The following is a 25,899-nucleotide window of genomic DNA, read 5'->3' on the forward strand; positions in this document are numbered from 1 at the left end:
TGCACTTAATTTATTTTGGATAGGGAAGCCAGCCTGCTCCGTGTCACATTCTGGTCCTCATGCATTAGCAGAGGATGCGGTTGTGTGCTAGGTTATTCAAATGCTGTTTAAACTGCTTTCATTGCCATTTTAAAAGCAATATGAAAACAATCCTAGCTGGGATTTGCAAATTCCCTCCCCTGTTTTGTGTGTGTATGTTTTCTTATGAAACCCTTGTGTGTCTTGGATTTGTCTTTCTTGGGGTTAATAGTCATATCCCAGTGACAGCCCCCTCAGAGTTGCCAGGATTGTCCTGGAATCTCCAGGCATCAAAGATCAATCTTTAATTAAGGGTTGTGTCATGTGATGAAACTTCCAAGAATATCTCCAACCAAAACTGGCAACCCAAGGGGAGAAACAGTCCCAGAGGGAAGAAGGCCCGAGGAGTTGCAGCAGCAAGGAGACTAGCTGGGGAAAGGAGCAGGCTGGTGCTATGGAGAAGCTATAGCTGCCCTGTGTTGTGTTATTCTTCTGGCTAGTTTGCATCAAGTACCCAAAACAACGTGATCTTCCAGCAACTTGCTTCGCAGCCCCTCCACACACTGCTCTTGCCTTTGGCCTTGTCTCTGTGCACCCCAGTGCCCAACCCTTCCCCTGAAGCCTCCATCCCCCCTCGCCCCACAACCCTTCCCCTAAAGCCCCCAGCGTCCTCTCCAGCCCCTCACCCTTCCCCTAAAGCCCCATATCTCCAGCCCCCAACCCTTCTCCTAAAGCCCCCAGTCCCTCTAGCCCCAACCCTTCCCCTGAAACCCCCAGTCCCTCTAGCCCCAACCCTTCCCCTAAAGCCCCCAGCGTCCTCTCCAGCCCCTCACCCTTCCCCTATAGCCCCATATCATCTCCAGCCCCCAACCCTTCCCCTGAAACCCCCAGTCCCTCTAGCCCCAACCCTTCCCCTAAAGCCCCCAGCATCCTCTCCAGCCTCTCACCCTTCCCCTACAGCCCCATATCATCTCTAGCCCCACAACCCTTCCCCTAAAGCCCCGTGTCATCCCCAACCCTTCCCCTACAGCCCCTCCCCTCCGCACCCCGGGACCCTGCCCCAGAGCCCCCCCAGCACTAACGCCCGGGCGGGTGGTCGCTGCAGCCGGGCTCGGACGCGGCTCTCCCCAGTGGGACGGATTGAAAATTGCCCTCGGAACCCCCCCCGCCCGGGCCCCTCCTGCCCCAGCGCCCCCGCACGGAGCCCGCGGGCCGGGCGCTGCCCCTTTAACGCCTCCCCCAGCCCGGCCGACGCGGCGGGCGGCCCCGCGCTGAGGGCGGCGCAGGGAGCCGGGCGGAGGCGCTGAGCGGCGCGGCCCAGCCGAGGAGCGGGGATGGCCGGGGGGGCGCGGCCGGGAGCCCCCTCGCCGCGGCTGCCCAGGCTGGGGCTGGCCCTGGGCCTGCTGGCCGCCCTGGCCGCGGTGAAATACTATCGGGACGCCGAGGCGGCCCGGCGGCAGGTACCGGAGCGGGGGCGCGGGGGGCTTTGGAGGAAGGGGGGGTTGGGGTTGTAGGGGGGGGACAGGACGCTGGGGGCTTCGGAGGAAGGGGGGGTTGGGGTTGTAGGGGGGGGACAGGACGCTGGGGGCTTCGGAGGAAGGGGGGTTGGGGTTTTAGGGGGGGACAGGACGCTGGGGGCTTTGGGGGAAGGGGGTGGGGGTTGTAGGGGGGGACAGGACGCTGGGGGCTTTGGGGGAAGGGGGGTTGGGGTTGTAGGGGGGACAGGACGCTGGGGGCTTTGGAGGAAGGGGGGATTGGGGTTGTAGGGGGGGGACAGGACGCTGGGGGCTTCGGAGGAAGGGGGGGTTGGGGTTGTAGGGGGGGGACAGGACGCTGGGGGCTTCGGAGGAAGGGGGGGTTGGGGTTGTAGGGGGGGGACAGGACGCTGGGGGCTTCGGAGGAAGGGGGGTTGGGGTTTTAGGGGGGGGACAGGACGCTGGGGGCTTTGGGGGAAGGGGGTGGGGGTTGTAGGGGGGGACAGGACGCTGGGGGCTTTGGGGGAAGGGGGGTTGGGGTTGTAGGGGGGACAGGACGCTGGGGGCTTTGGAGGAAGGGGGGATTGGGGTTGTGGGGGGGGACAGGACGCTGGGGGCTTCGGGGGAAGGGCTGGGGGCTAGAGGCTTTGGGGGAAGGATGCTGAGTGATTGTGCTGGGGGCTTAGGGGAGACTTTTGCTGGGGGGCTCTGATTTGGAGGGATGTGGGGGGCTTTGGGGCATGGGGAAGGTTGGGGGTGGAAGGGAGCCCTGGGGAGGTGCTTTTAGGGGGCTCTGGCTGCAGGCAGGGGGCTCTGCCAACCTGGGCACCCTCAGGATTTTCTCTTCTCTTTTCTCGTCCTATGCTGACTTGTTTCCAGATTGCGCGTCTAAACATGTATTTTTATTTTTATTTATATTTATCAAAGTACCATGGTCAGATCCCAGCCCCTTTTCCTGAGGGGCCCTGCAGGATCTCCACTTCTGTCTGAACTGTGACGTGACCCCCTCTCTCCCCAGCCAGGACATCTCCCAATCCAGACCTTGTCAGTGCCCCAAATCCAGGGGCGGCACCAGTGCACCAAGCGCGTGCCTGGGGTGGCCTGCGAGTCGCCGTGAGGGCAGCAGGCAGGCTGCCTTCGGCGGCATGCCTGCAGGAGGTCCGCTGGTCCCGCGGCTTCGACGGCAGTTCGGTGGCAGGTAAGCCGAAGGCACAGGACCAGCGGATCTCCCCAGGCATGCTGTCAAAAGCCGCCTGACTGCCACCCTTGGGGCTGCAAAATACATAGAGCCACCCCTGGCCAAATCCCACCCTAGCTTATCCATAGAGGGGGGGAAACTTTATGAAATAAAACCAGCACAGGTTCACACAGAGGCACCTATTTCAGCAGCGAACTGGGATTTGTGTTGAGGAGAGAAATAGAAGCACTTGGCAGTGGCTTGTCAATAATACTCGACAAACATCCTATATCTTGTAATTTCTATGTATTATTGTATGGTTAGGAGCCCCAGTGATGCACCAGGATGCTATGTTGCTAGATGCAGTACAAACACAAAACAAAAAGATTGTGCCTGCCCCCCCAAAAGCATACTGTCGAAGACCATATGTGCAGTGTGGGTGCTACAGTAGCATTGCTATGGTACCACAGCTTTGGTGCTGTAAGCCCATGGTGTAGGCACAAACTACAGGGAGACGGGTTTTTCCATCGCCGTAGTGACTTCACCTCCCCGAGCGATGGTAGTTTGGCCAATGGAAATAGGTTTCTGTCGACTTAGCTGCATCTGCACTGGGCATTAGGTTGACAAAGTTACAGTGCTCAGGGGCGTGGAGTTTTCGTGGCGACCTATGTTTTAAGTGCAGACCAGGCCTAACTCTAAGATGTGAAACAAGTGCAGAAGTACAAGGAAACAGTGAAACGGTATTGGTCAGCATCAAACCAGTAGCCTAATCGTGTCAAGTTTTTGTAGGTTTCATGGCAGAGGAGAGTTTCAAGGAGAGATCTGAAGTATAATGAGTTAGTTTTGCCATTGTTTACTGGGAACTGCTGCCAAGCATGGGGGTCAGGATTGGAGAAAGCACAAAGGTGCTTGTTTGGAAGTTTAACAAGGTGAAGATGTAATGTCCAGTGACGGTTCTTGTGACAGGGTGGACCGAGTGTAGGCTGGCAGGCAGGAACGTACTCGTTATAATCCCATCTCGGACATTGCCCCTTTTGGGCTTTGGAGAGATCACTTCAGTTCTCTGTATCTTAGTTTCCCCATCTGTAAAATGGAGATAATTTACTATGCTTACCTCATTGGGGTGTGTGGTCAAGGATTGATTTAGAATTTAGATAAAGTTTGTAAAGCACGATGTAAGTGGCATTGTAGCTGAAGATAATAGATAAGTTCTTAGCACCTTAGACCCTGATCTCACAAACTTGACTCAGGCAAGCAGCCTCTTGTACCCAGCCAGCTTGTAGCATGGTGGGCCTTATGGTAGTAAACTCTTTGGGGGAGGGAATATGTCTTGCTCTGTAAAATGCAGAATAAATTATGAACCAAGGCCCTGATCCATTGAAGTGGTGGGACTGCTTGCATGAGTATAGCTAATAATGTATGTTAGTTGAATCAGGCCCGAAACTCATAAATTAGCAACAGGATGTATATGTGTAGATGTATGTACATACCTGTATGTATTTCTAGTTTAAAACCTCGTAGCTGAAATCCGTTGCTATTGTGCTTATCAGACCCTGAGTTCAGGATTCTCCTCCTACTGCAGGAGTTGGGAACCTTGCAAACTGTATAAGGACACAGTTCCCTTCTTAATTTTGGGCATTCATGCTGAAAACCTCTGCAAGACAAGCAGAAGCACATGTTTACATTATGTCTGACCTTGTTTCCTGTTAGCTCAAAAGATTTTAACCCAACTTTAAAGTGACCTATAAAGGAAAAATGAGCTTTTGGGCCCTCTTGGAGTTTTGTTCTGTATAAAGAAGATCTGAATTTCTTTTAAACTTTTTTTGTTTTTAACACTAGAGATTCAGGTCTTGTCTGCCCTGAGGCTGTATGGTTATTGTAGAACTTGTGAAATGACATTGCATGAGTGCAAGTTGTGCAGCAGAGAAAGAAATAGAGCTTTTTTTATCAGACTGGTAACTTTTTTGTTTTAATAACTATGTAACTCAAATGACTAACATGAACCCTGAAGCAAGGTCGTCTTTGTTAAAGATTCTACACCCCTTGAATTCTCATTTAAGGTGGGAAAGCCTCAAACGAACATCTAGGAAGACCACCAGCAAAGACCAGACTGCAGATTCCTGATATTTCAATGATAAAGCACCCAATACTAAACTTTAAAAAAATCCTTTTTGGCCTCTGTTATATATCACAAAGAAGCAAACAGAGTACAAGCCCATTGTATAAAAAACATTCTTTGAAGGTGACTGTAAATGGCAAATATGTCTGTCCTTTATTGCTGTCGTAGGAGATGCATAGAGAGTCTGAGAGGATTTCAGTTGATAAAACTCATTTCTGACTGTCTTTACACAAGAAATAGCAGGTCTCTTCTACTCTGCTCTTGCGAAGGATTCAGTGGATGACAGGCAAACAGGTTGGATTGGGAACTGTAGGAGAAAACATTGAAATCTGAACAGCTGTGAGTGTTTTCTATTCAGACTTTTAAAAACTTTTTGTCCATTGCCTTTGGTAGCACCTGTCTAATTCAAAGGTCTAACAAACACTTGGGGGAATAAATCTTTGAAGACTCAGCTCCCTGCCACTGTTACATTTGAGGGCTGAGAAAGCTTCTGCTCTTTGCCCCGGCAGCAAAAACAGGGAAGGCAAAACTTTATTATTCCTGACATTTCCAAGGTTAAACAAAATAAATCTTAGGTGCCTTTTTTTGGCTTGCTTTAACATATGTGCTATAAAAAGGCACAAGTCCAATTTCTCTTTCTATTTGTCTTTCTTCGCCATCTCTCAGGATTTCAGGACTGATTTGCGCTGTACAGGAAGCCTCACTTCCATGTTCTGTACCATTATCTCCTGTAGGGCAGAAGCACTGGGGTTTCCCTTTCAGTAGGACCGTTTTGAGGAGCTGGTGCGTCCGTGCTGGGTATAAATAAATCAAGAGTTCTGATGGAACAAGGCTGTGTGTGGAACTGATGTACTGTTGGAGTGTTGCCTGGAAAAGTGCCTATCAATCTCATTTATTAGCTGTACTAGATGAGCAGCTAGTTTGTCACCTTGCAGAGGGGAATGTGTGATGAGTTGGGTCATAGAGACCCCCTTGGTGCTGCCACCTGATGTGCTGAAACTACCTTTTAGCCCGTTTTCCCTGCCAGCGTGGGACTTCAGTACCCTGTCTTGTTGAGCCAGACACGCAAGCCTGCTGTAACACAGACCCACGTCTGAACCACATCCCCCAAAAGCTGCAGACTTAACTGAAAACAGCTTAGAAAGTGCTCCTGTCTCTAGCACCCAGATACCCAGTTCCCAATGGGATCCAAACCCCAAATAAATCCTCCTTCCTCTGTATAAAGCTTATATGGGATAAACTCCTCAATTGTCCGCCTTCTATAACACTGATAGAGAGAGATGCACAGCTGTTTGCTCTGCCAGGTATTAATTTCTTACTCTGGGTTAATTAATACGCAAAAGTTATTTTATTAAATATAAAAAGTAGGATTTAAGTGGTTCCAAGTAATAACAGGCAGAACAAAGTAAATTACCAAGCAAAACAAAAACACGCAAGTCTAATCCTAATACAGTAAGAAACTGATTACAGATGAAACCTCACCCTCAGAGATGTTCCAATAAGCTTCTTTCACAGACTAGACTCCTTTCTCGTCTGGGCCCAATCCTTTCCCTGGTATAGTCCTTGTTCCAGCTCAGGTGACAGCTAGGGGATTTCTCATGACTGCAACCCCCTTTTTTCTGTTCCACCCCCATATATACCTTTGGCACAAGGTGGGAATCTTTTGTCTCTTTGGGTCCCCACCCCTCCTAAATGGAAAAGCACCAAGTTAAGATGGATTCCAGTACCAAGTGACATGGTCACATGTCCGTGAGATCCCAAGCCTTCATTCTTCCTGGCCTGACTCACAGAAAGACTTGCAGGTAAACAGAGCCATCTACAGTCAATTGTTCTAGTTGATGGAAGCCATCAAGATTCTAAACCACAATTAATGGCCCATACTTTGCATAACTACAGTAGTACCTCAGAATTATATTTTATATTCCCAGTTTCAGATACAAGATTGATACATTCATACAAACAGGATGAACACACTCAGTAGATTATAAGCTTTGTAATGATACCTTACAAGAGACCTTTTGCATGAAGCATATTCCAGTTACATTATATTCACACTCATTAGCATATTTTCATAAAATCATATGGAGTGCAACGTCACAGAGTGGTTGTTGGAGCTGAGGTTTGACGGGTTTGAGTCCTGATGGCACACGTACCGGACACAGTTGGCTAGGAGTGAGGATGCACGTTTACAGTTCTAGGGATTAGTACTTAATTTTCTAGGAAAAAATTCTGCTGCCCAGAAGTGTCCCACTGTTTGTCCCATGTAAAAGATGTCTGAGATAACTGATCGGACATGCAAATTGGCTCTTATCTCTCTCTCTCGAGAAATTCATTCTGGAATCTTGCAGCACCAGTGCGCATAACATCAAATATCTATATTGAGTTCTCTGCATCACAGGTCCTGTCCTGGATGATGCTGTCTGGGATGGGATGTAACTGGTGCCTTTCCTGTTTGAGGGGGTACTGGAGGCCACAGATAGACCTGGGAAACCTCTGAGTGTCTGTGCTGTCTGCTCACGGTAATGTTTGAAGCCAGAGCCTAACCTTACACTGAAAGGCTTGTCAGCTGTCGCTCTCTGAATGGAATCTCTCGAGGTTCAGATCATGGAATTCTTGACCAGCTAAACTGGGGAAAAAATAAAAAAGGACCAGAGACTGGAGAGGGGCCATCACATAGATGATTGCAGACAGCTGGGGAAAAGACAAAGAATGACCCTCTGTGACCATGTCTAGAGCTCTGCATGTGCTCAGGAGGGTGTTATCTGTGGAGGGAAGCCCCTGTATGATGCTGTTTACATTTCTAAACTGTTATGTCTCCTGTTCCTTTGTTAGCTGCTCCCTGCCAGACTGACACTTGAGGGGGATGCAGAAGCAAATTGTAAAGCAGTGGAATGGGCACTATAAAGCCTGTGCCTTTGAATTAGGAGAGTGACCTCAGCACCTGGGCAATTCCCATTCCAGTAACGCTAGAACAGGGGTCGGCAACCTTTCAGCAGTGCTGTGCCGAGTCTTTATGTATAAACTCTAATTTAAGGCTTCGCGTGCCAGTAATACATTTTAATGTTTTTTAGAAGGTCTCTCTATAAGTCTATAATATATAACCAAACTACTGTTTATATGTAAAGTGAACAAGGTTTTCTAAATGTTTCAGAAGCTTTATTTAAAATTAAATTAAAATGCAGATTTTATTAGTTTAGTGTGATCCTTTCCCCCTCCCATTCCCCAGATCTCATGCTATCTTATCAAACCCCAGGGACTCCTGGCTGCCTGGGCCAGTGCTTGCCCTTGCTTTTCCTTGTGAGTTTTCCAGTGTCTGGTGGCATGTATTTGAATACTTTAAGCTGCACACAGGCTTCTGAGTGATCAGTTGATAACCGGCTGGAACCCCAGATTGTCAGCTGAGGTGAGTGGAGCTGGCGGCTGGTAGGGCTGAGCAGGGACGGAGGCCTGGACCCTGTCTGGCAGGGAGCCTGTACTGGAACTCCAACCGGAAGCAAGATGAGTGGGGCTGCAGCGGGGACCCCAGCTGGCAAGGGACCAGCAGCTGGAACCCCAGAGCAGCGACGGGCTGAGTGGCTCAGCCTGCCCCACATGCCATCAAAAATTGGCTCACATGCCACCTTTGGCACACGTGCCATAGGTTGCTGACCCCTGTGCTAGAATAATGATATAATTGGTAAACGTGAGTGTAGAGCCATAGGTAGGTGCAGGGCGGTCCCTGGCCAAAGGAGCTTAGGGTGTCTTAGGGGAATGATCCAGTGCTGGAAATAATTCGCTCTCTCATTCCTCTTCCTTCCATAGCAGAGCTGTTGCCCGCCCTCTTTTCCATGTATCGGGTTTTCACCTTGCTTCAAACAGACCTTCCTCCTGCCCCTCTGCGGTTCATGTTCCAAGAGCGTCTCTGCTTCCCTTTGTTTTTTCTTTGCCCAGGAGCTGAGCCTTCCGAGCTGCATTAAATGGTGTTTCAGGCTGGCAGGCAACAGATGGCACCTAGACTGGTTCAGGAGCTTTGGGGATGTTAATGGTGCTGCAGGCATCAGAGAACACACACAGCTCAGCAGCAGAATGAGGACTAGTCTCTTGCTCCTATAGGCTTTGCACTGGGGGCGGGGAGGAAGTTGTCTCCCCTACCAATAGAGCCCTGGATCTGCTGCAGAATGGCAATGAGGAATATGACTTGTCTGACTGCCCCACTCCTCCTTTCAGTAGAGCAGCTCTCTCCTTCCATCTGTGTATTGTCTCTTTCCTCGGCTGGCTGCGTGCTGCAGAGTGGAGCTGTCTGGGTCTGTTCCAAGCGAGAACTGCATTTCTGTAGCACCTGTAGGGAATGAAGCCATGCAGGCTGCCCCCTCTGAGATCTGAAGGGGTTAATGTCTGATGGGGGAAACTGAGGCCCAGAGTGGCTGTGATTGCCCACTCTCCAAGGTTAAATAGTATCGATGGCAGAGTAGGAATAGACCGCGTGAGTCCTGACTCCTGGATCAGTGGTAGAATCACAAGGCAACGCTCCCCACCAGGAGTAGTGAGCTGGAAGTTCTTGTCTAATCCCAGATTGTTTGCGATCTAGGATGTGAATGTGGCTCTAGCAAGAGCTGGTCTCTGTGGCAAGCAATGTCTCTGAATATTGATCGGAATGTTGATTTGGCCGTGTTTACTTCTTTTAAACATGGGAGGGCCCAGTTAGCGCTCTTCCTCTTGTGAAAAGTGAATCTTTAGAGCAAATCCTCAAGTAATCATTGGCGAAGTTTGAACGGTCTATATTTGACCGTCTTCGTTCACATCATGTTGGCTAGTTACCTAAGTCCCCTTGTCAGGACGCTATAAAAATGCCCTGTAGAGAATCTCACTGGCGGCACAGAGCCTTCTGCTAATATCAGCAGTTGGCCACATTCTTGCACGCCCAGAATTACTCGCTGCTGAAGTTGACAAATTTCTTGGACAAAGACTCACTGAGAGAGAAGACAAAACTAAACGGGCGATTTGTTGTCAATTATTTGTTGTTCATCCAGATTTAGTTTTAATACATTAATGGAAACTGTTCCTGGACCCCAGTCGCTATTGTTGATAGTGCAGCGTCTTGCCAATGTGTGTTACTCTTTGTATTTGATGGCTTTGTGTGCATAGTAACTCGAGCTGATGGGGCCTAGATGAACTAGTAAAACAGCTCCTGCCTTTCTTCTTCCCAAACCAGGAGATGGCCTTGAAGTCTCTGGGGAACGAGGGGCTTTTTCTCTTCTCCTCTCTGGACACTAACAATGATCTGTACATTAGCCCTGAGGAGTTCAAGCCGATAGCAGAGAAATTAATAGGTAGGTATCCATCTTGCAAAGTCAGTTGTGCAATAAAGGAAAGGAAAGGTGAAGATCTCCACACTGCATGTGCACAATGGCTAATTATCTTTTTTGTGTGTGCTGGTCTAGGGCTGATTTACACAGCGAGAGGCTGCAAAGCTTTAAGTGTTTTTGGAAAGGCTTAAGCCCCAGACACCACTTCACAAAGTGCACTTTTTATAAAACTGAAACTCCCATTGTTGGACTAGTAAAGTACATAAGTTACTTTGTGCGGGGCTTAAAGGGGATTTGGAATGGATGAATACAAGGGATATGGCTCAACACTGGCTAGACCAGAGCTATTCCATTCATATTTTCCTCTGGCTTCAGAAGTCTCTGTCATACAGTATCAACATGTAGCAAATCTTTCTCAGCTATGCCAAAATGCATGAAACCCTGTGATGTCAACATAGCATGCAGGAGGGATTGATCTGCAACCGAAATACCAGGAATATTTTCTCATAATGTAATGCAGCAGCTAGAGTGTGTATCTGCCTCCTGCTGGATGCAACAAGAATCGCTCAACCATGTGTCAGACACTTTATATTGCTATCAATTAAGGGGAGAGTCTCCTTTAACTTAAGTAGCAGGGACTAGTGCCCTTGAAGCAGGTGGGTCTGAGGTCTGTTGCTAAGAGCTGTAACATAGTGTAGCATAGTGACAGCTGTGAGGTTCCAAGTATCTGCCCATTAAACTGGTGACTGGCGGAGCCGCCTCCAAGCTGTCCAAGATCCGGGTTGTCCGCAAATCCATTGCCCGAGTGCTGACTGTCATCAACCAGACCCAGAAAGAGAACCTGAGGAAATTTTACAAAGGCAAAAAGTACAAGCCTCTTGACCTACGGCCGAAGAAGACTCGTGCCATGCGCCGCAGATTAAATAAGTATGAAGAAAGTTTGAAGACCAAAAAACAGCAGCGAAAAGAGCGCCTGTACCCTGTCCGGAAGTTTGCTGTTAAGGCATAAACCTTTTGCATACTGTGGATCTGTCAGCTTTTTCTCATTAAACATCAAGTTGTTTGGGAAAAAAAAAAAAAAAAAAAAAAAAAAACTATTATAAATGTATAATCATTTCCCTTGGTGTTAAATTATTGTTCTGTTTAGGTGTTACTCCTGTCTTCGAATTTGAAGAGGAAGAGACACTGGATCCCAGTGGGGAGACGCTATCAATTGTTGCTAAATTCCAGCCCCTGGTCATGGAAACAATGACAAAGAGCAAAGATGGTTTCCTAGGAGTAAGTATCGTACACCATGTATATGAATAGAAAAACAGTGCTTATTTTGTTGGTTGTTCCTTCTGTGAGCAGAGATCAGACTGAGACAGTGTGCACTGATGCATTATTTTGGCATTTTTTTGGTGGCATCATCAGTTTATGCAGCACTTACATGTATTTTTTAAAAAGTGTTTATGCTTCCAGCTCTTATGAACGTGAAGAAAATCTTCTGTATGTGACCCAATGCAGTGTTATCTACTGGAATTTGGAAATTCATTTGAAACAATAGCTTTAAGAAGCATAAACTACCCCCATTTCTCAATGGGGTGTAACTCTGGAGAGTAACAGTGCCCACCCTATATGTAACCATTTCCATGGCATTTGTTGCCATGATATCTGACTACTTGCATTATCAATTTATTTCACTGCTGGTCATTTTTAGCAGAAACTTCTAGCTACTGTGGGATTTTAGGTGGTGCTTGGGATTATGGGTGGAGTTTAAAAGGAATACCACTTTCTCTTACCCCAAAAATCTGACCTCTGTGCAACGGTTCATATCCATCTGCCTCCTATGGAACAGAACTCTTCAAATGTTATTACATCTCATTGGCTGGTTCTGACGTGTTTCTCTTTGTAGATTTCTCATATTGCTCTGTCTGGCCTACGGAACTGGACAGCCCCAGCAGCCCCTATAAGCATGATGTTTGCCAGGCAATTCAAAGCCTTTCTTCCCCCAAAGAATAAGATAGAACTCGGTGATCCCTGGTGGATAATCCCAAGCGAATTAAACATCTTCACTGGCTACCTTTCCAATAACCGGTTTTACCCTCCGGTCCCCAAGGGCAAAGAAGTAAGAGCACCACTTAATATGAACCATAATCTCTCTCGGGTGGCAGGGTATTGCTTCTAACAGATGCTTCCATAGTGTTAATTTTTCAATTTTCACATCTTAATGAGCAGCATGTAGCCAATATCACCTTGGGCTATCTATCATCTCCTTCTGTCTCACAAACTAACCATGGTTACATGGGTGCTTGGATGGGAGACCTCCAAAGAAAATGTGCATGTTACAGGTGGTGGTGGTGAATCCATAAAGCCTTGTTGAGGAGGTTCAGCAGCTCTTGGAGGGAACCCTAGTTATCAGTTGTATTTGTTTCTATACTAGGGTTCCCTATAGCCGATATTAGTGGAGTTGAATGAGTCTCTGACCAGTCTACGCTAGAAACTTTTGCTGGTATGGTTATGTTGTTAGGGGCGCAGGGTTTTTATGACATTTCTTGACCAGTAAAAGACTTAGTGTAGACACAAATTAAACAAGCAAGAGTGCTTTTGTCAGTGTAGCTTATTTTAACTGGGGACCAAGTATATATCTACATAAAGGGAAGGGGGGACGCAGTTTAGCCAGCACAACAGAGGAGAAGGAAGCAGCAGCAAATGACAGAGAGGAATGGAGGAGGCTAATTTCCACATGCATGCCAATGTTGGCCTGGGTAGGATGTAATATATAGTGTAGACTGTGCCTTACCAACTCTCTGTACAAAAATTCCCTAGTGTAGATGAGGCTGTAGTTTGTCACTTCTCTGTAAATCGATGTCCCAGTGCAGTGTTAAGGGAGCCATCTTTCAGATGAGAGGTAAAACAAAGAATTTTGTTTGCGGTCTCACAAGATCCAAGGTATTTGTAACAATAGTATGGAGTATCCACAACAGCCAGACCAACTACTAGTCAATTTAAATAACAAAAATCCTCATTTAGTCTGACTTGGGTAAGAGTCTCCACTCCCCGTCTAAAATAATTGTGTATAATTAATGTGCTTTGTCAAATGGTGACCTCCTATTCCACCCCACAGTGGTCAGTGAAGTGATTCTAGTATATGGTCTATAAAATCAGTCTGTAAATGCTCTTCCCTCATGAGTGTTTGGTTAGGCTGTAATACTTCCATATTTCGTATACTCCTGTGGGTGGTATAAGTGATCACTTCAAATTGAAAACTACATCAAAGTCTTGAACAAATACTGTTCAGTATAATGCCCAACAGGTAATCTGATCCGTTTGCAGTACTCAGCTAATGTGCTCTGGAAATATTGGGTATATGGAAGACAATGGTTAGACAGTGGTTAATAGACTTCCAGACAGAGGATACATTTGCAAGGTGGTGGAAAACTGTAAATTATAGAAGGGAGTCCAAAAAATGGAAGATGGGAGTTGTTAGCCAGATCCAAGTCACATTAATTGTTTTATCTTCCTGGCCTTGCAGGGGAGTAGATTTAGAAGTGTAGCTGAACTGAGGTCTGCATTAAAGGCCGTTGCTCTTATTTTAGTTTTTTGCTACCTCTCCAATTCTTTCCATAGATTGTGATCCACAAACTTTTGAGTATGTTCCACCCTCGTCCATTTGTAAAAACTCGCTTTGCCCCTCAAGGAGCTGTGGCCTGCATCCAGGCAATCAGTGAGTTCTACTATATTGTAGCGTTCAGGTAAGAACTTCCCAAATGGGATTGGGAGGTGCAGGGCATTTTAATTAGATCTGCATCTTTTTAAAGACCTAATTTCCCCCCCATTCAAAATAGAATTGAAGCAACTACTATAACGTGGAGGTTGAGACTTTCACAATTAGTCTGTTAATTATGTTCAATCTGTTTTGGGGGTGGAAGAAACCTACGAAAGGGGCTGTCAAGCAAAGGGGTCGTATCACTGGCCCAGGCAGCCAGGAGTCCCTGGGGTTTGATAGGACAGCATGAGATCTGGGGAATGGGAGGGGGCAAATATGAACATGTCCAGCTGGCAGCAGCCTGGTGATTTCCCCATCCTGCAGGGAACATAACCCAGGAGCAGCGTGTGAGCATGTTACTTAACTGTGATTATGCTCCCTAACAACAGATGTAACTGACAGAGCTGCTCAGCAGCTTCCAGAGGAGAAGGGTGTGTCCTCCAGGAAGTGGCTTTGAATGTGTTACTTCCCTTACGGCTCTATCCATGGAGCCAACGCTCCTGTTTTTGTCTGAACTGACTGGGTGAGAGACACTATTGCTCTGTAAGTCCCCAGTTCCAGGGCTAAGCAAACACCCTCTATTTGGTGATGTCCAGAATCGAAAGGGGGAGGATCTAACCGTTCTAATCAACAGACGGAACAGTTCTCTAAAGCCAACGGTCCCTAGAAGAGTGACTCCTCACCCTGCTCTGGTTCATCTTGTAGACAGTTCATGTCTAGTCTGTTCTGTTCAGGTTCTTGTATGGCCGTTATCCTGTGGGGAAATGAAAGCACAGGGAAGTTAATTGCCGTTATCACCACAGTATCTGAGTCAGTGGCACCGGAACCAGGGGGCGATACCCTCCCCCTTTTTAACATGGGTGTAGTTTGGGGGGGGGCACGCTGGGGGTGGTATTACCCCTCCCCCCCAACTGTAAGCCTCGGGCAGGTGTGGAGCAGCAAAATGCAGCCCCTGCCAGCAGCTCTCTGCACCTGCCCGAGACTTGCAGTTTGGGTGGCCCCCCGACTTCTACAAAGGTTCTGGCACTCTTGATCTGAGTGCCTCCAGAAACACATGAAATGACACGACTGGCATCCGGCATGTGTGACCCATTCTCTGCCTCCCTGGTTCTTGGCCTTGGTTAGGGCACCAAGGCTGATGATGATCTTCCTGTTTCAGGATCCATGCCGAGTTCCAGCTGAATGAACCTCCAGACTTCCCTTTCTGGTTTTCCCCTGGCCAGTTCACAGGCCACATCATCTTCTCCAAGGATTCCTCCCATGTTCGAGAGTTCAAGCTCTTTGTCCCTAACAAGAGGTATGGCCGTCTCTTTTCAGTATTCGCTGAGCAAAGTCCTGAGATTACAGTAATTGGAAACCAGAATTTGAGTGAAGCTCGAGGGGCTTTGCGATTCTGCAGCTGTGCTGTGTGTGTTGCAGATCTAGAGGATGTTCCTTGCACGTACAGTGACATCTCCTGTCTGCTGATATCAAAATGCATTGACTGTTTTAACTAAGATTTGCATCTCTTTGAGCCAGGTATCACTATCCCCATCATGTATATGGGGAAATCAAAGCACAGGGAAGTTAAATGACTCACCTAAACTCGCACAGAAATCTGTGCTCGGGTACGAATTGGAACCGAGGGGTCCTAGGTCATTATCCCATGCTCTGATTACCAGGTAACAGTCTCTCCCGTCCACACAATACATAAATTGCCATGCGGTTAATATTCTGTAGTCAGATTTCACTCTTGATCTCTTGGGACTGGGACCCAAGAGAGCTAGAATCTGTTCTTGGCTCTGTCACAGACTTGAAGTGACTTTGGGTTTTTATTGCCAAATTGCTTGAACTTCTGTGCCTGTAAAAATAAGGAATTTCATCAACCTGTGCATGAGGCTTAATGAGCATTTGTAAAGTGCTCGGGAAAACTTTGGATGAAAGTTACTAAATGCATATTCTCCCCTTCATTGCTTGTGCTACTGCAAACCCCTGTTCCCAAGGAATGTCTGGCTAGCTACCCTTGAAAGAGTTCCAGAGATGGCTTAGTTTGCAATTAGAGGTGAGGCTGCTGTTCTGACTGTTGCATATGCAGCAGGGGCATCGAAAGCCCCAGAAAATCATGCAATGCCTGTGTTGTATTGCACACCTCCGTGCGGTTTACATTTTGTAATAAGTCCCTTGTAAATAAAAATGAAACAAGCTCCACTGTCGTCATCACTAAAACAGAGGGAACCTGTTACAGCGGCGGCAACACGTTTTTAGTAGAGCCACTGAGAATGCTTAGCTTATCCAAGGATCTGATTTGTTGAACACGCTGTAAAATGGTAATCCTTGGACTATCAGGGGAGGGGGAGAAAAACCCTGGTGAGCTCCACATGTCTTGGTGCACTGGAGTCTGGCGTAGTGTGACTCACTTGCTTTGAAATATTCTTCACTTCATATTTCAAAGGCTAATGTATTGTGTGTATAGATTTACACTCTCTCATTATTTCTCTCTGGCATGTGGCTGGAAGCATTTCAGGAGATAAAAGCTTACATTTTTCTCAGACCATGGCGGCTTGAATCGAAATGCTGTATAGAACATTACCCTGGTGACTTGATACTAATGGTTCTGGCAGCATGTTCGTTATGGGAGCTCTTTGCTTGCAGAAAAATATGTTCTACAGGAATGGAATTCCCAAATTCTCAGGGTTTGGGAGCAAGTGGGGATACAAACATTCCCCTCTCCCCCCGCCCCAAGTGTCTAAACACATTAAAGCTCATGCACGACTCTGACTCTTCTTTCGTCCTATTGGGCAGGCGCTTAGGCCCTGATCCTTCAGTGGGTTCAGTGGATCTATACAGAACCCCCCTGACTTCAGCAGAGCTGCGCAGTCTCTCTTGCAGCACCTGGCCTTTAGTCCTGAAGCCGGCCTAGGGATGTTGGATGATTAGGGAGAAATGGCTCAGGGTTTAGTTCAGTTATCAAGTGCAAAGCTCTTTCGTCTGCATAATTCTTAGAAATGGCTGTTACTGAATGTGCTGGGTTCTCCTGCTAGGTCTCTCAATGTTGACATGGAATGGCTGTATGGGGCGAGCGAAAGCAGCAACATGGAAGTGGATATAGGTTACCTACCTCAGGTGTGTACTAACTTTCTCTCCTTTATGTGTGTGCAGCATCTTAGTTGGGATTCCTCGTTCTCCACCCCATGGCAGCGTTGCATCTATCACTGTTGTTTTTCATGTGACCTCTTATCAGCTTGGATGTGATCCTGGTGTTTCCAGTGTATATGTGGGGTACTGTGTAGAAATGCCACCCACTGTTCCTAACTCATTATTTTTATCATGATGCTCACAACATTTAGTGTTTTTTCCCTTGAAGCCCAAGCTCCTGGAGTCATGTGATTACACAAGAATCTTGGCTTAAAAATTAAAGTTCTCTTATGACCCACATGGCTGCAGAGGAACAACTTGGGAGCCTGAACCATCAAGTATCAAAACCCAAAGAGCAAATAAAAAAACACAATCTATTTGGCTTGAAATGAATTTCTTTAAAAATCTAATAACTGGGGATGAATGCAGCTGATTCATGGTTTTTGGATGCCTGGGGTTGGCAGTGCTGTTTTTCTCTGAGACTAGATCTTTTTTCCCCCCTAAACAATTAAAAATAGCCGTGTTGTGACAGACACCCATAGTCCCAAGAATTATAACCCTGGCCTTGCCTGTAACACCTTGGCAGTGAAGCCTCCTGACAGCTGTCCCTATTGCATCCTCTTGTGGCAAGCTGCGGGCATGGAAAACTGCTTTCCAAGGACCCTGAACATCTGACTGTCTTGGAGTTGCCAGGGTGACACACCAAGCTGTTCCTGGAAACGTGACCGATCTTAGGGAATATTTGGATGTCAGGTGCCCAGTGTGGAAAATCCCCACATAAAAACTTAGCTGCAGCTTAACAAAGTGAACATGTGTCTGATGTATTTTCCATCCAGACCGGCACAAAGCCGTCACTGGAGGAGAAACGGGGAGTTCAGGAAAACCGTCCCATGCATGCACATACAGAACAGACTGATTTGTGTTCACCCATTTAAACGGACGATCTATCCTGTTTTCATTAAAATGACTCCGAGACACTCGTGTGTACATCTTTGTTTTGGGCATGGGCCTGCACTATGGACTAAACTCTCTGACCTTGTCGTGTAGATGGAATTAGAATCTTCAGGGCCGTCCATCCCTTCTGTGATTCGTGACGAAAATGGCAATGTGATGGACAGCCGAGACCCTGCGGGGGAGCCAATTCAGTTTGTGTTTGAAGAGATCAACTGGCAGCGTGAAATAACTTGGGAAGAGGCAGCCCAGAAACTGGAAGTTGCCATGTACCCGTTTAAGAAGGTAAGAAAATGGCCCGCTCCATTGCTGCATCAGCATTTTGTTTGGAGGGGGCACTCCACTGAGATGCTCCAGTCATCTGGGAGAACTACCAGAGCTATGGGGTGAGGCCCTCTGCTGGTTTGGTTTAGAAATAAGTGACTATAGATGTATTAATATTCTACCCCTTTAGCACCTGCCATCCAGGTGCATTGCTACTGGACTTGAATGAATCCAGCCTCGCAACACTTCAGTTGCAATTGGGACTCGGGGAGGAGAGTGGCCACAGAGAAGCCCCTGGCCATGCAGGAAACCATGGCGGAGGCCGGTAGAGTCCTGATCTCACATGTTCCAGGCTTGTACTCAGTGTTGGGTCCCTCCTCGTAACAGCAGCCACTGGTGCTATTTTGGGAGAGGCGAATAATGATGGTTTTCTTTTTGCACCAACTGAAAGCCGCAAAACTATTGTAGGGACTGAATTTTCCTTATCAGCAGGAAATACACAAAACATTTGTGGCTCTTGCAGTGAAAAGTGAATCTATAACACAGGGTGACCAAAATGACTTCATGCTCCAGTGGCAGCTAGGGCAGATCGCTGCTCCCTGACCCTGATTCCTTGGCTGAAGGAAACATAAGAGCAGCCATGGGAAAAGCTGTCCTTTGGTGCAAATGTTTTCATAAGCTTTCCAAGATGTTAATAAAGTTCAGTGTGTGGGAATGATTGGAGCCATCTTTCTGCAGAGCGTCTCTGTGGCTCGTTATTGACATCTTTTCTCACAAATACTCCTGGACCTGTTTGGGTGCATAGAGAGCACAGCTGTGTGCTGACACCTGCTCTGGGTGTATAAATGCAGACAAATAACAGCCCACGCACTCTGCTGATGCATCCGTAGAGGCAGGCTGGAAATCGGTCCCTAGGCAAAACCATTGAACAGGGTTTATGAGAATAAAGTACAAGATGGTTAAAAATTCCCTGAAGACTCAGGTATCCTAGGTAACAGTGCCTCTAACCTTCCCAATATTTGCACTTCCATCATCATCACATCTGGGGATCTCATAGCACTTTAAAAAACAATGAATTGAACCTCATCCCCTCCCAACCTGGCACGGGAGGGAAGAGAGATCTCCTTTCATACATGTGAGAGTCATGGAGAGACCTTCAGCAAGTCCGGGCAGAGCTGGGAACAGAACCCATGAGTCCTGGCTCCCGATCGCTTATGATTTGGAACGGCCCCAGTGCAGATTAAAGGGACAGTATAATCCAGTGGGAGGCAGGGGAGCACAGAGGCTTAATGTTAAGGCCAGAAGGGGAGCTAAGAGTACCACTACTAGGGTTTAGTGGCTATTTCTTCACTTGTATGTGTGCCTGATGTGATGTGGCAGGCACAGCATCTCTAAACCCTGCCTCACCCCATGGGCTGCTTTGGCATCAGCTTCTCCAACTGGCTGTCTGCTTGCAGGTTTCGTACCTTCCCTTTACACAGGCTTTTGACAGAGCGAAAGCTGAGAACAAACTGGTGCACTCCATCCTGCTGTGGGGCGCCTTGGACGACCAATCCTGCTGAGGTGAGCTGCTGCTGACCTATATAGGTGTGTTCGGGGAACCCTGCAAGAGCGGCCGAGCCAGCTGGAAAGAGAGGGCAAAGAAATGTTTTGTCCAGGCTTCCGCGAGGCCATTGGGATCAGTGGCGAAACCAGCTGCAGGCATCTCCTGTTACACTGCATTGGTAGCAAAGCCTCTAGAGTAGATGGGTTTGAACTAGAATTGCTGCCCTGAATTCTAGGAAAGGGCAGATCAGAACCCTGCAGCTGCAATCTATAATGGGCCCAACCCAACCCCCAAATTCAGATATCTTTCATCCCGAGGGAGGTTTGGAGCTAGGTCCCAATCTGGTGGTTTAAGCCCAGCTTTACTTCTAATAGATTTATCCTGGTGTAGCCCACGATGTTACAGCATGTTTCCCTCTTCTCCCATGACCCGTCTCTCCCCTCCACCCCACATCAGCCTAATCCGGCAACTGCAGCCTCTGGAGAATACAGCACGATTCTACCCCTGCCTGGCACGTTGTATCATCTTGCATCTGTGCATCCAGGTTCTCCTTGTCTGACATCCACTCTGCACAGGTGTAAATGAGAGCCCAAGCTGGAAGGCCCGGGAGAATCGAGCCCTGTACCTCCCAGAGTGCAATGAGCTGATCCAAAGAGCCTGCTCTGCATGCCTGGACCTCTAGTTTCTGCAGGCTACAGACACACACGAGTGTCTGAGTCATTTTAATGAAAACAGGATAGATCGTCCGTTTGTGTTAAAGGCTGCAGTGGTTAATTTACTCTTGGAGCACCCATTGCATAGGGGCTCACCTGCAGCGTAAATTACAAAAACAGCCTGTGATGGGTGTAACTAAACCCTGCTCTCCTTGTTCAGGGAGAAATAACTCTTCGTACCCAGTCGGGTGTCCCATTCAAGCTGCCACAGTAGCCCTCAATTGGCAAGGCATTAGCACCCCAAGTTACCACTGCAACAGTCTGTGTCCGGCAACTTGGCAAACCAATCTCTCTTGTTTTGTGCCAGGTTCGGGGCGAACTCTCCGGGAGACCGTCCTGGAAAGTTCGCCCATCCTTGCTCTGCTGAACGAGAGCTTTGTCAGTAGTTGGTCACTGGTGAAGGAATTAGAAGAGCTACAGGTAAGCTGCTTTGTAGCGTTGGCTTCCATGCGTGTAGTGCTGGTAAAAGGGACTAACTCAACAGTCCTAGGGACTGAAGAATTTACAGAACAATAGTCTGGTGGCAAAGGTGCTAGAGATATCTGGGTTCAATTCCCTGCTCCACAGAGTCACGTGGCCTCTGTGCCTCACTCAGCATCAGTAAAATGAGGCTAATACCCCTCCCTATTCTGGAGGGGTGTCATAAAGATTGAGGGGCTCCCATGTCCTCAGACAGCGTTGCGTGGGCAGTGCTGTGCCTCTCTCCTGACCCGAAGTGACCGCTCCCCCCGGCCGTGGGAGGGTAGTGCACTGTTGTGGGTAGCAATGCCAAGAGCGTCACCTAAGGATATATGCCATAGCCAAGAATGGCCGGATAAATAGCTGCCGGGTGACTGGATGGTCTGCGGAGCCTTTCATCACTATCTGTCCAGGTGAGGAGAGGCCATTGCATTAGCAGTTTGAGTCTCTGTCCGCTTCCCAGGAGGACAAGTGGTTGTGCAACATGGACACTGATTAACTCCTGGATTGGCCTGGCTGAAAGAAACAGTCGGGCAAATAAAACAGGATCCCTTTTTTATGTTACCATATTGAACAGCTGTTCGGTCTTGCATTTGCTGCCCCCACCCTGTGCTCCCCCTGGGGTTCCCATGTGCATATTGCATTTATTTTTTGCTCCTGGGGGTCCTTTTTTTATTTTTATTTTATTTTTTTACAGACTAAGAGGCAAAATGAATTCTACAGCAGACTGGCTGACCTGCATCTAGAGAAATATAACTTCCCTGTGGAGATGATGATCTGCCTTCCCAACGGAACAGTGGTATGTTGGTCATGTCGGGTGGGCCGGGTTTTGGCCTTTCCATCTGTACCCCACTCTGGCCTCTCTTTCTCCCCCTTTATTTAGAGGGCATATCTTGGGGAAAGGCTTGAAAACCACCTGGCCTATGTTAGGCACTAAAATCTACATAACTGTACTTATTGGGGTGACTGTAAGGGCTGTGGGGTAAAATAAGCAGCTGCTGACATGAACCATCAGAGCCCCTTGCAGTTACTAAATGACCAAGATGTTTCGCTAATGGCTGAGCATTCACGAAGCGCTGCTTATTGTCCGTGAACTTAGCAGACGTTCACTGAGCTTCACCTAGCCCAACAACTACACTTGCAAGCTGCCTGTGAAGCACCCTGCATGCTCTTGGTAGAGCCAAATGGTAAATAGTACCATTTTACAGATGGGGAAACTGAGGCATAATGTTTTGTTTTCTGTCACAAGGAGTAGATCTCCAAGCCAGCATCAGGGCTCTTGAGTTCCTAGCTCCCAGTCATGTGTCCACACCTCCCTCTCGAACTGCTCTTGTCTGCTGACTTCTGAAATACCTGCTGCTGCAGTCCTGGCTGAGCTCACCAGACTGCTGTGCTGGACCCAGGCCTCTGGATCCCACATGCCATGAGGCTGGGACTCTGTAATCTAGACATTATCTCTGGGCCTCTAGTACACACTTAGGGTGCAGATCGTCTATCCGGCATCCAGCCTGAGATACAGGATGCTGCAGCCCACCTGCCTAGGGCCTGAAACTAATGCCACTCTTCCAAGCCTCCCAGTGGCTGTTGCATGCTCCCATTGGGTTTCTGTTTCACCATTCAGGGGCTTTGAGACAGTTAAGGCAAGTAACACGCCATTTGTAAAGGGCTCTGAATGAATCGCACTCCACTAACACAAGCAATATACAGAGTTGTGGAGAAATAACTTAAACAGCATGCAGATGCCTGTCTCTGTTTCCTCACTCCTCCGAAGACTCCTTGGGTCGTAGTTCCCGTCTTTGAGAGCGCACTGGATTCTTCTGCTCCACTTTCTTCTCTTGTTGTGTTTTCTGGCCCTGGTCTGTGAGAGAGCCTCTCTGTAACAGCAGATTCCAACAGCTTTGTCCCTTCCTCTCCATCCTTTGGGTTTGTCACAGCGGATCAGAATCATTAGCAAGTCGATAGATTTTGTGTCCATCGTGTTCCCTTTGGACTTGAACTGCAGCTCTGAACACTTGTATTGGTTTGGCTAAATATTGGCAATTGAGATGTCCACACCCACTGTCTGCACTAGCTCTCCAGGACTAAGTTAACCCTTTGAAGCCAGGTAGCAGACACGTGGTAGTAACCATGTAGAGGTGCATGTAATAATAATAGTCTCCCAGGCATCTCATGTCTACTCCCTGAAGTTCACTAGTATCTAGGATTTTTCCTGGCTCCTCCATAGGATTCCTGTGTGATCTTGTCCAAATTACCTAGGGCTTGATATTTTCAGAAGCACTGAACAGCCCCAGCACCCACCGTGGTTGATGGGAGCTGCAGGTACTTGGTGCTCTTGAAAACTAGGCCATCAATCACTTGGTCCCTCCATTCCCCATCTGTAAAATTGGAGTCAGCCTTGCCTTCCCTCCCGTAGGGGTTTGGAGGCTTCATTCATTAACAAAGAACTTGGAGAACCTGGGACTTCAGGTGAAGGGCAAACTACCTAGTAGTTGGCCATAGGCTAATTCACTGGATGATGCAGTGTCCTTGTACCTGTTCTTATTAAACTCTGCCCTGCCAATACACCCTTCCTCTCCTTTCCCAGATTCACCATATCAATGCCAACTATTTCCTGGATATTACTTCTATGAAGCCTGAAGAAGCTGAGAGCAGCATCTTTAGCTTCTCAACCAATTTTGAAGATCCTTCCACTGCAACCTACCTCCAGTTCCTGAAGGAAGGACTGCAAAGAGCCAAACGGTTCCTGCAGACCTAAGAAAAAAAGGGCAAGTGAACACCCAGCAGAGATGGCCAAAGACTTTAGAATTCTTCTATTTTGATTACGGCAATAGTTCCTAATCTATAGACTGGACATGGTACTGATACTAAAATGTAAAGGATTCTAGGACTGGAGTCTTGGTCTGAATAGTAGGACTGTAGATTCTAGAATACATCTTTTTTTAGTGCTTTAATTTCACTTAACTTACCCTTCTGAGTTTAGGAAACTTCTACAGGAGCTGAAATACTTTAATTTATAAACTTAATACACTGTTTTTGCATATGTCTCAAAGTCTGATCTGTTACCGGTTCTCCTACTTTCTGTCTTTGGTTAAAAGATTGTGTATAGTAAAACTCCTGTTATAGCTACATTGACTGAAAATCAGAAATGCTTGTTATCTAGGGCCTAATTTCAAACTCTCATTACTCTTGCTGAACAGCACCATGCAATAGTCTCAATGAAATTAAGTGCTTATGTTAAGTGCTACTCTACATGAATAAGCATTACAGAATTGGGTCTCCAGTGTAGAATGGTTTCTACAAGCATTTCACAAATGACACCGATTCTCTTTGCTTCTGGGTGCAATTCAGGGTGTTGACTCTGATCTATAAACTGTTATGTATTTAGGTCCTGAGTAACTGAGATGGCCTCTCCGGCCGCTGTAGCAACTCAAAATCAGCTAGGACACCTTTGCTGACAATGTCTAGATCTGAAGGTAGGATGTTTTAATTGGAGAGCCTTCAGCTCTGGCAATAATCCACTCCCAGATGCTTCATGACATGGTGTAAGACCCATTTTATTTACTCAAGCTTTTGCCTTCGAAGGAGGATTATGAAATTGAGATGGTGCAAGTAACAGTGGGGAATTGGTCAACAAATGTCTTCAGTGTTCAGTGCCTTGAGAGTTCTTATTCTACGAGATGTCCTGGATGTGACTCCAAAGTGCCAGGGTAATCCAGAAGTTCTCCCATTTCCTGTATTGCTGCAACATGCTACTGTCCATATTTATTTTTTTCCATGTTTCATGTTTCCAATTTGCGTTATGTAAAGTTCTTCTTCTTCAGAAGCAAAATGTAAAAGTTGGGTTGGTTTGTTTTTTTTAAACGGAAGGTTCATATTGTTTCTTGCAAGTTACCGCCAGTAAAATTTAAGTGTTTTTTGTTTTGTTTTGTTTTAACTAGCTGCTTTGAAAACTGCATCTGATAATTTTCCAAGTGCAAAGAATGAAGAACTTGCCCAGACAAAATGCTTTTGATCCTTCATCTCTAACTATCTGGAGCATCTGCATTTGCTTTATACAAGTACTTGGTCACAAGACAAACATGGTTTGAGAGTGGGGGTTAAATTTAATTAAGATCAGAGAGATGAAATTTTAGATCACAAAACACCTCTGTTATCAATGATACAATAACTATTGGATTTTACTTAAGAGTGGCTATCCTGGGTCAGATCAATGGTCCATCTAGCCCACTGTCTTGTCTTCCAACAGTGGCCGATGCAGATGCTTCAAAAGGAATGAAAAAAACATGGCAATTATCAAGTGATCCATCCCCTGTTGTCCAATCCGGCATCTGGTAATCAGAGGCTTATGGACACCGAAAGCATGGGGTCGCTTCCTTCACCATCTTGGCTAAGAGCCATTGATGGACCTGTCCTCCATGAACTTCTCTAATTCTTTTTTGAACACTGTTATAGTCTTGGCCTTCACAACGTCCCCTGGCAACAAGTTCCACAGGCTGTGTGTTGTGTGAAAAAGTACTTCTTTTTGTTTGATTTAAACCTGCTGCCTATTAATTTCATTGGGCGACCCCTAGTTCTTATGTAAAGGGGTAAATAACACTTCCTTATTCACTTTCTCCACACTATTCTTAATCTTATAGACCTCTGTCATATCCCCCTTAGTTGTGTCTTTTCAAATTTGAACAACCCCAGCCTTTTTAATCTCTCCGCATATGAAAGCTTTTCCCTACCCTTAATCATGTTTATTGCCCTTCTCTGGATCTTTTCCATTTCTAATATATGTTTTGTGATGGAGCGACTAGGACTGCATGGAGTGTTCCAGGTGTGGGCTTTCCATGGATTTTTATAATAGCATTATGATATTTATTGTCGTCTTATCTATTCCTTTCCTAATGGTTCCTAACATTCTGTTCGCTTTTTTGACTGCTACTTCGCATTAAGCAGATGGTTTCAGAGAACTGGCCTTGACGACTCTAAGATCTTTCCTGAGTGGTAACAGCTAATTTAGACCCCATCGTTTTGTATGCATAGTT

At 47.0% G+C, this 25,899-nt stretch overlaps 1 protein-coding gene across 1 annotated transcript; it reads left to right on the forward strand.

The window, feature by feature from the left end:
* The first annotated feature begins 1,396 nt into the window (after positions 1–1,396).
* Positions 1,397–25,309, forward strand: SELENON (selenoprotein N). The gene is made up of 13 exons (XM_030539141.1): positions 1,397–1,478; positions 9,981–10,098; positions 11,222–11,352; positions 11,969–12,181; positions 13,684–13,808; positions 14,982–15,119; positions 16,843–16,924; positions 17,984–18,172; positions 19,609–19,714; positions 20,718–20,830; positions 21,567–21,668; positions 23,454–24,342; positions 24,452–25,309. The coding sequence occupies exons 2-12, from the start codon at positions 9,984–9,986 to the stop codon at positions 23,622–23,624; spliced, it is 1,485 nt and encodes a 494-aa protein (XP_030395001.1). The 5' UTR covers positions 1,397–1,478; positions 9,981–9,983; the 3' UTR covers positions 23,625–24,342; positions 24,452–25,309.
* The last annotated feature ends 590 nt before the right edge of the window (positions 25,310–25,899 follow it).

The sequence above is a fragment of the Gopherus evgoodei genome, chromosome 20, assembly GCF_007399415.2.
Source record: "Gopherus evgoodei ecotype Sinaloan lineage chromosome 20, rGopEvg1_v1.p, whole genome shotgun sequence".
Taxonomy (NCBI): domain Eukaryota; kingdom Metazoa; phylum Chordata; order Testudines; family Testudinidae; genus Gopherus; species Gopherus evgoodei.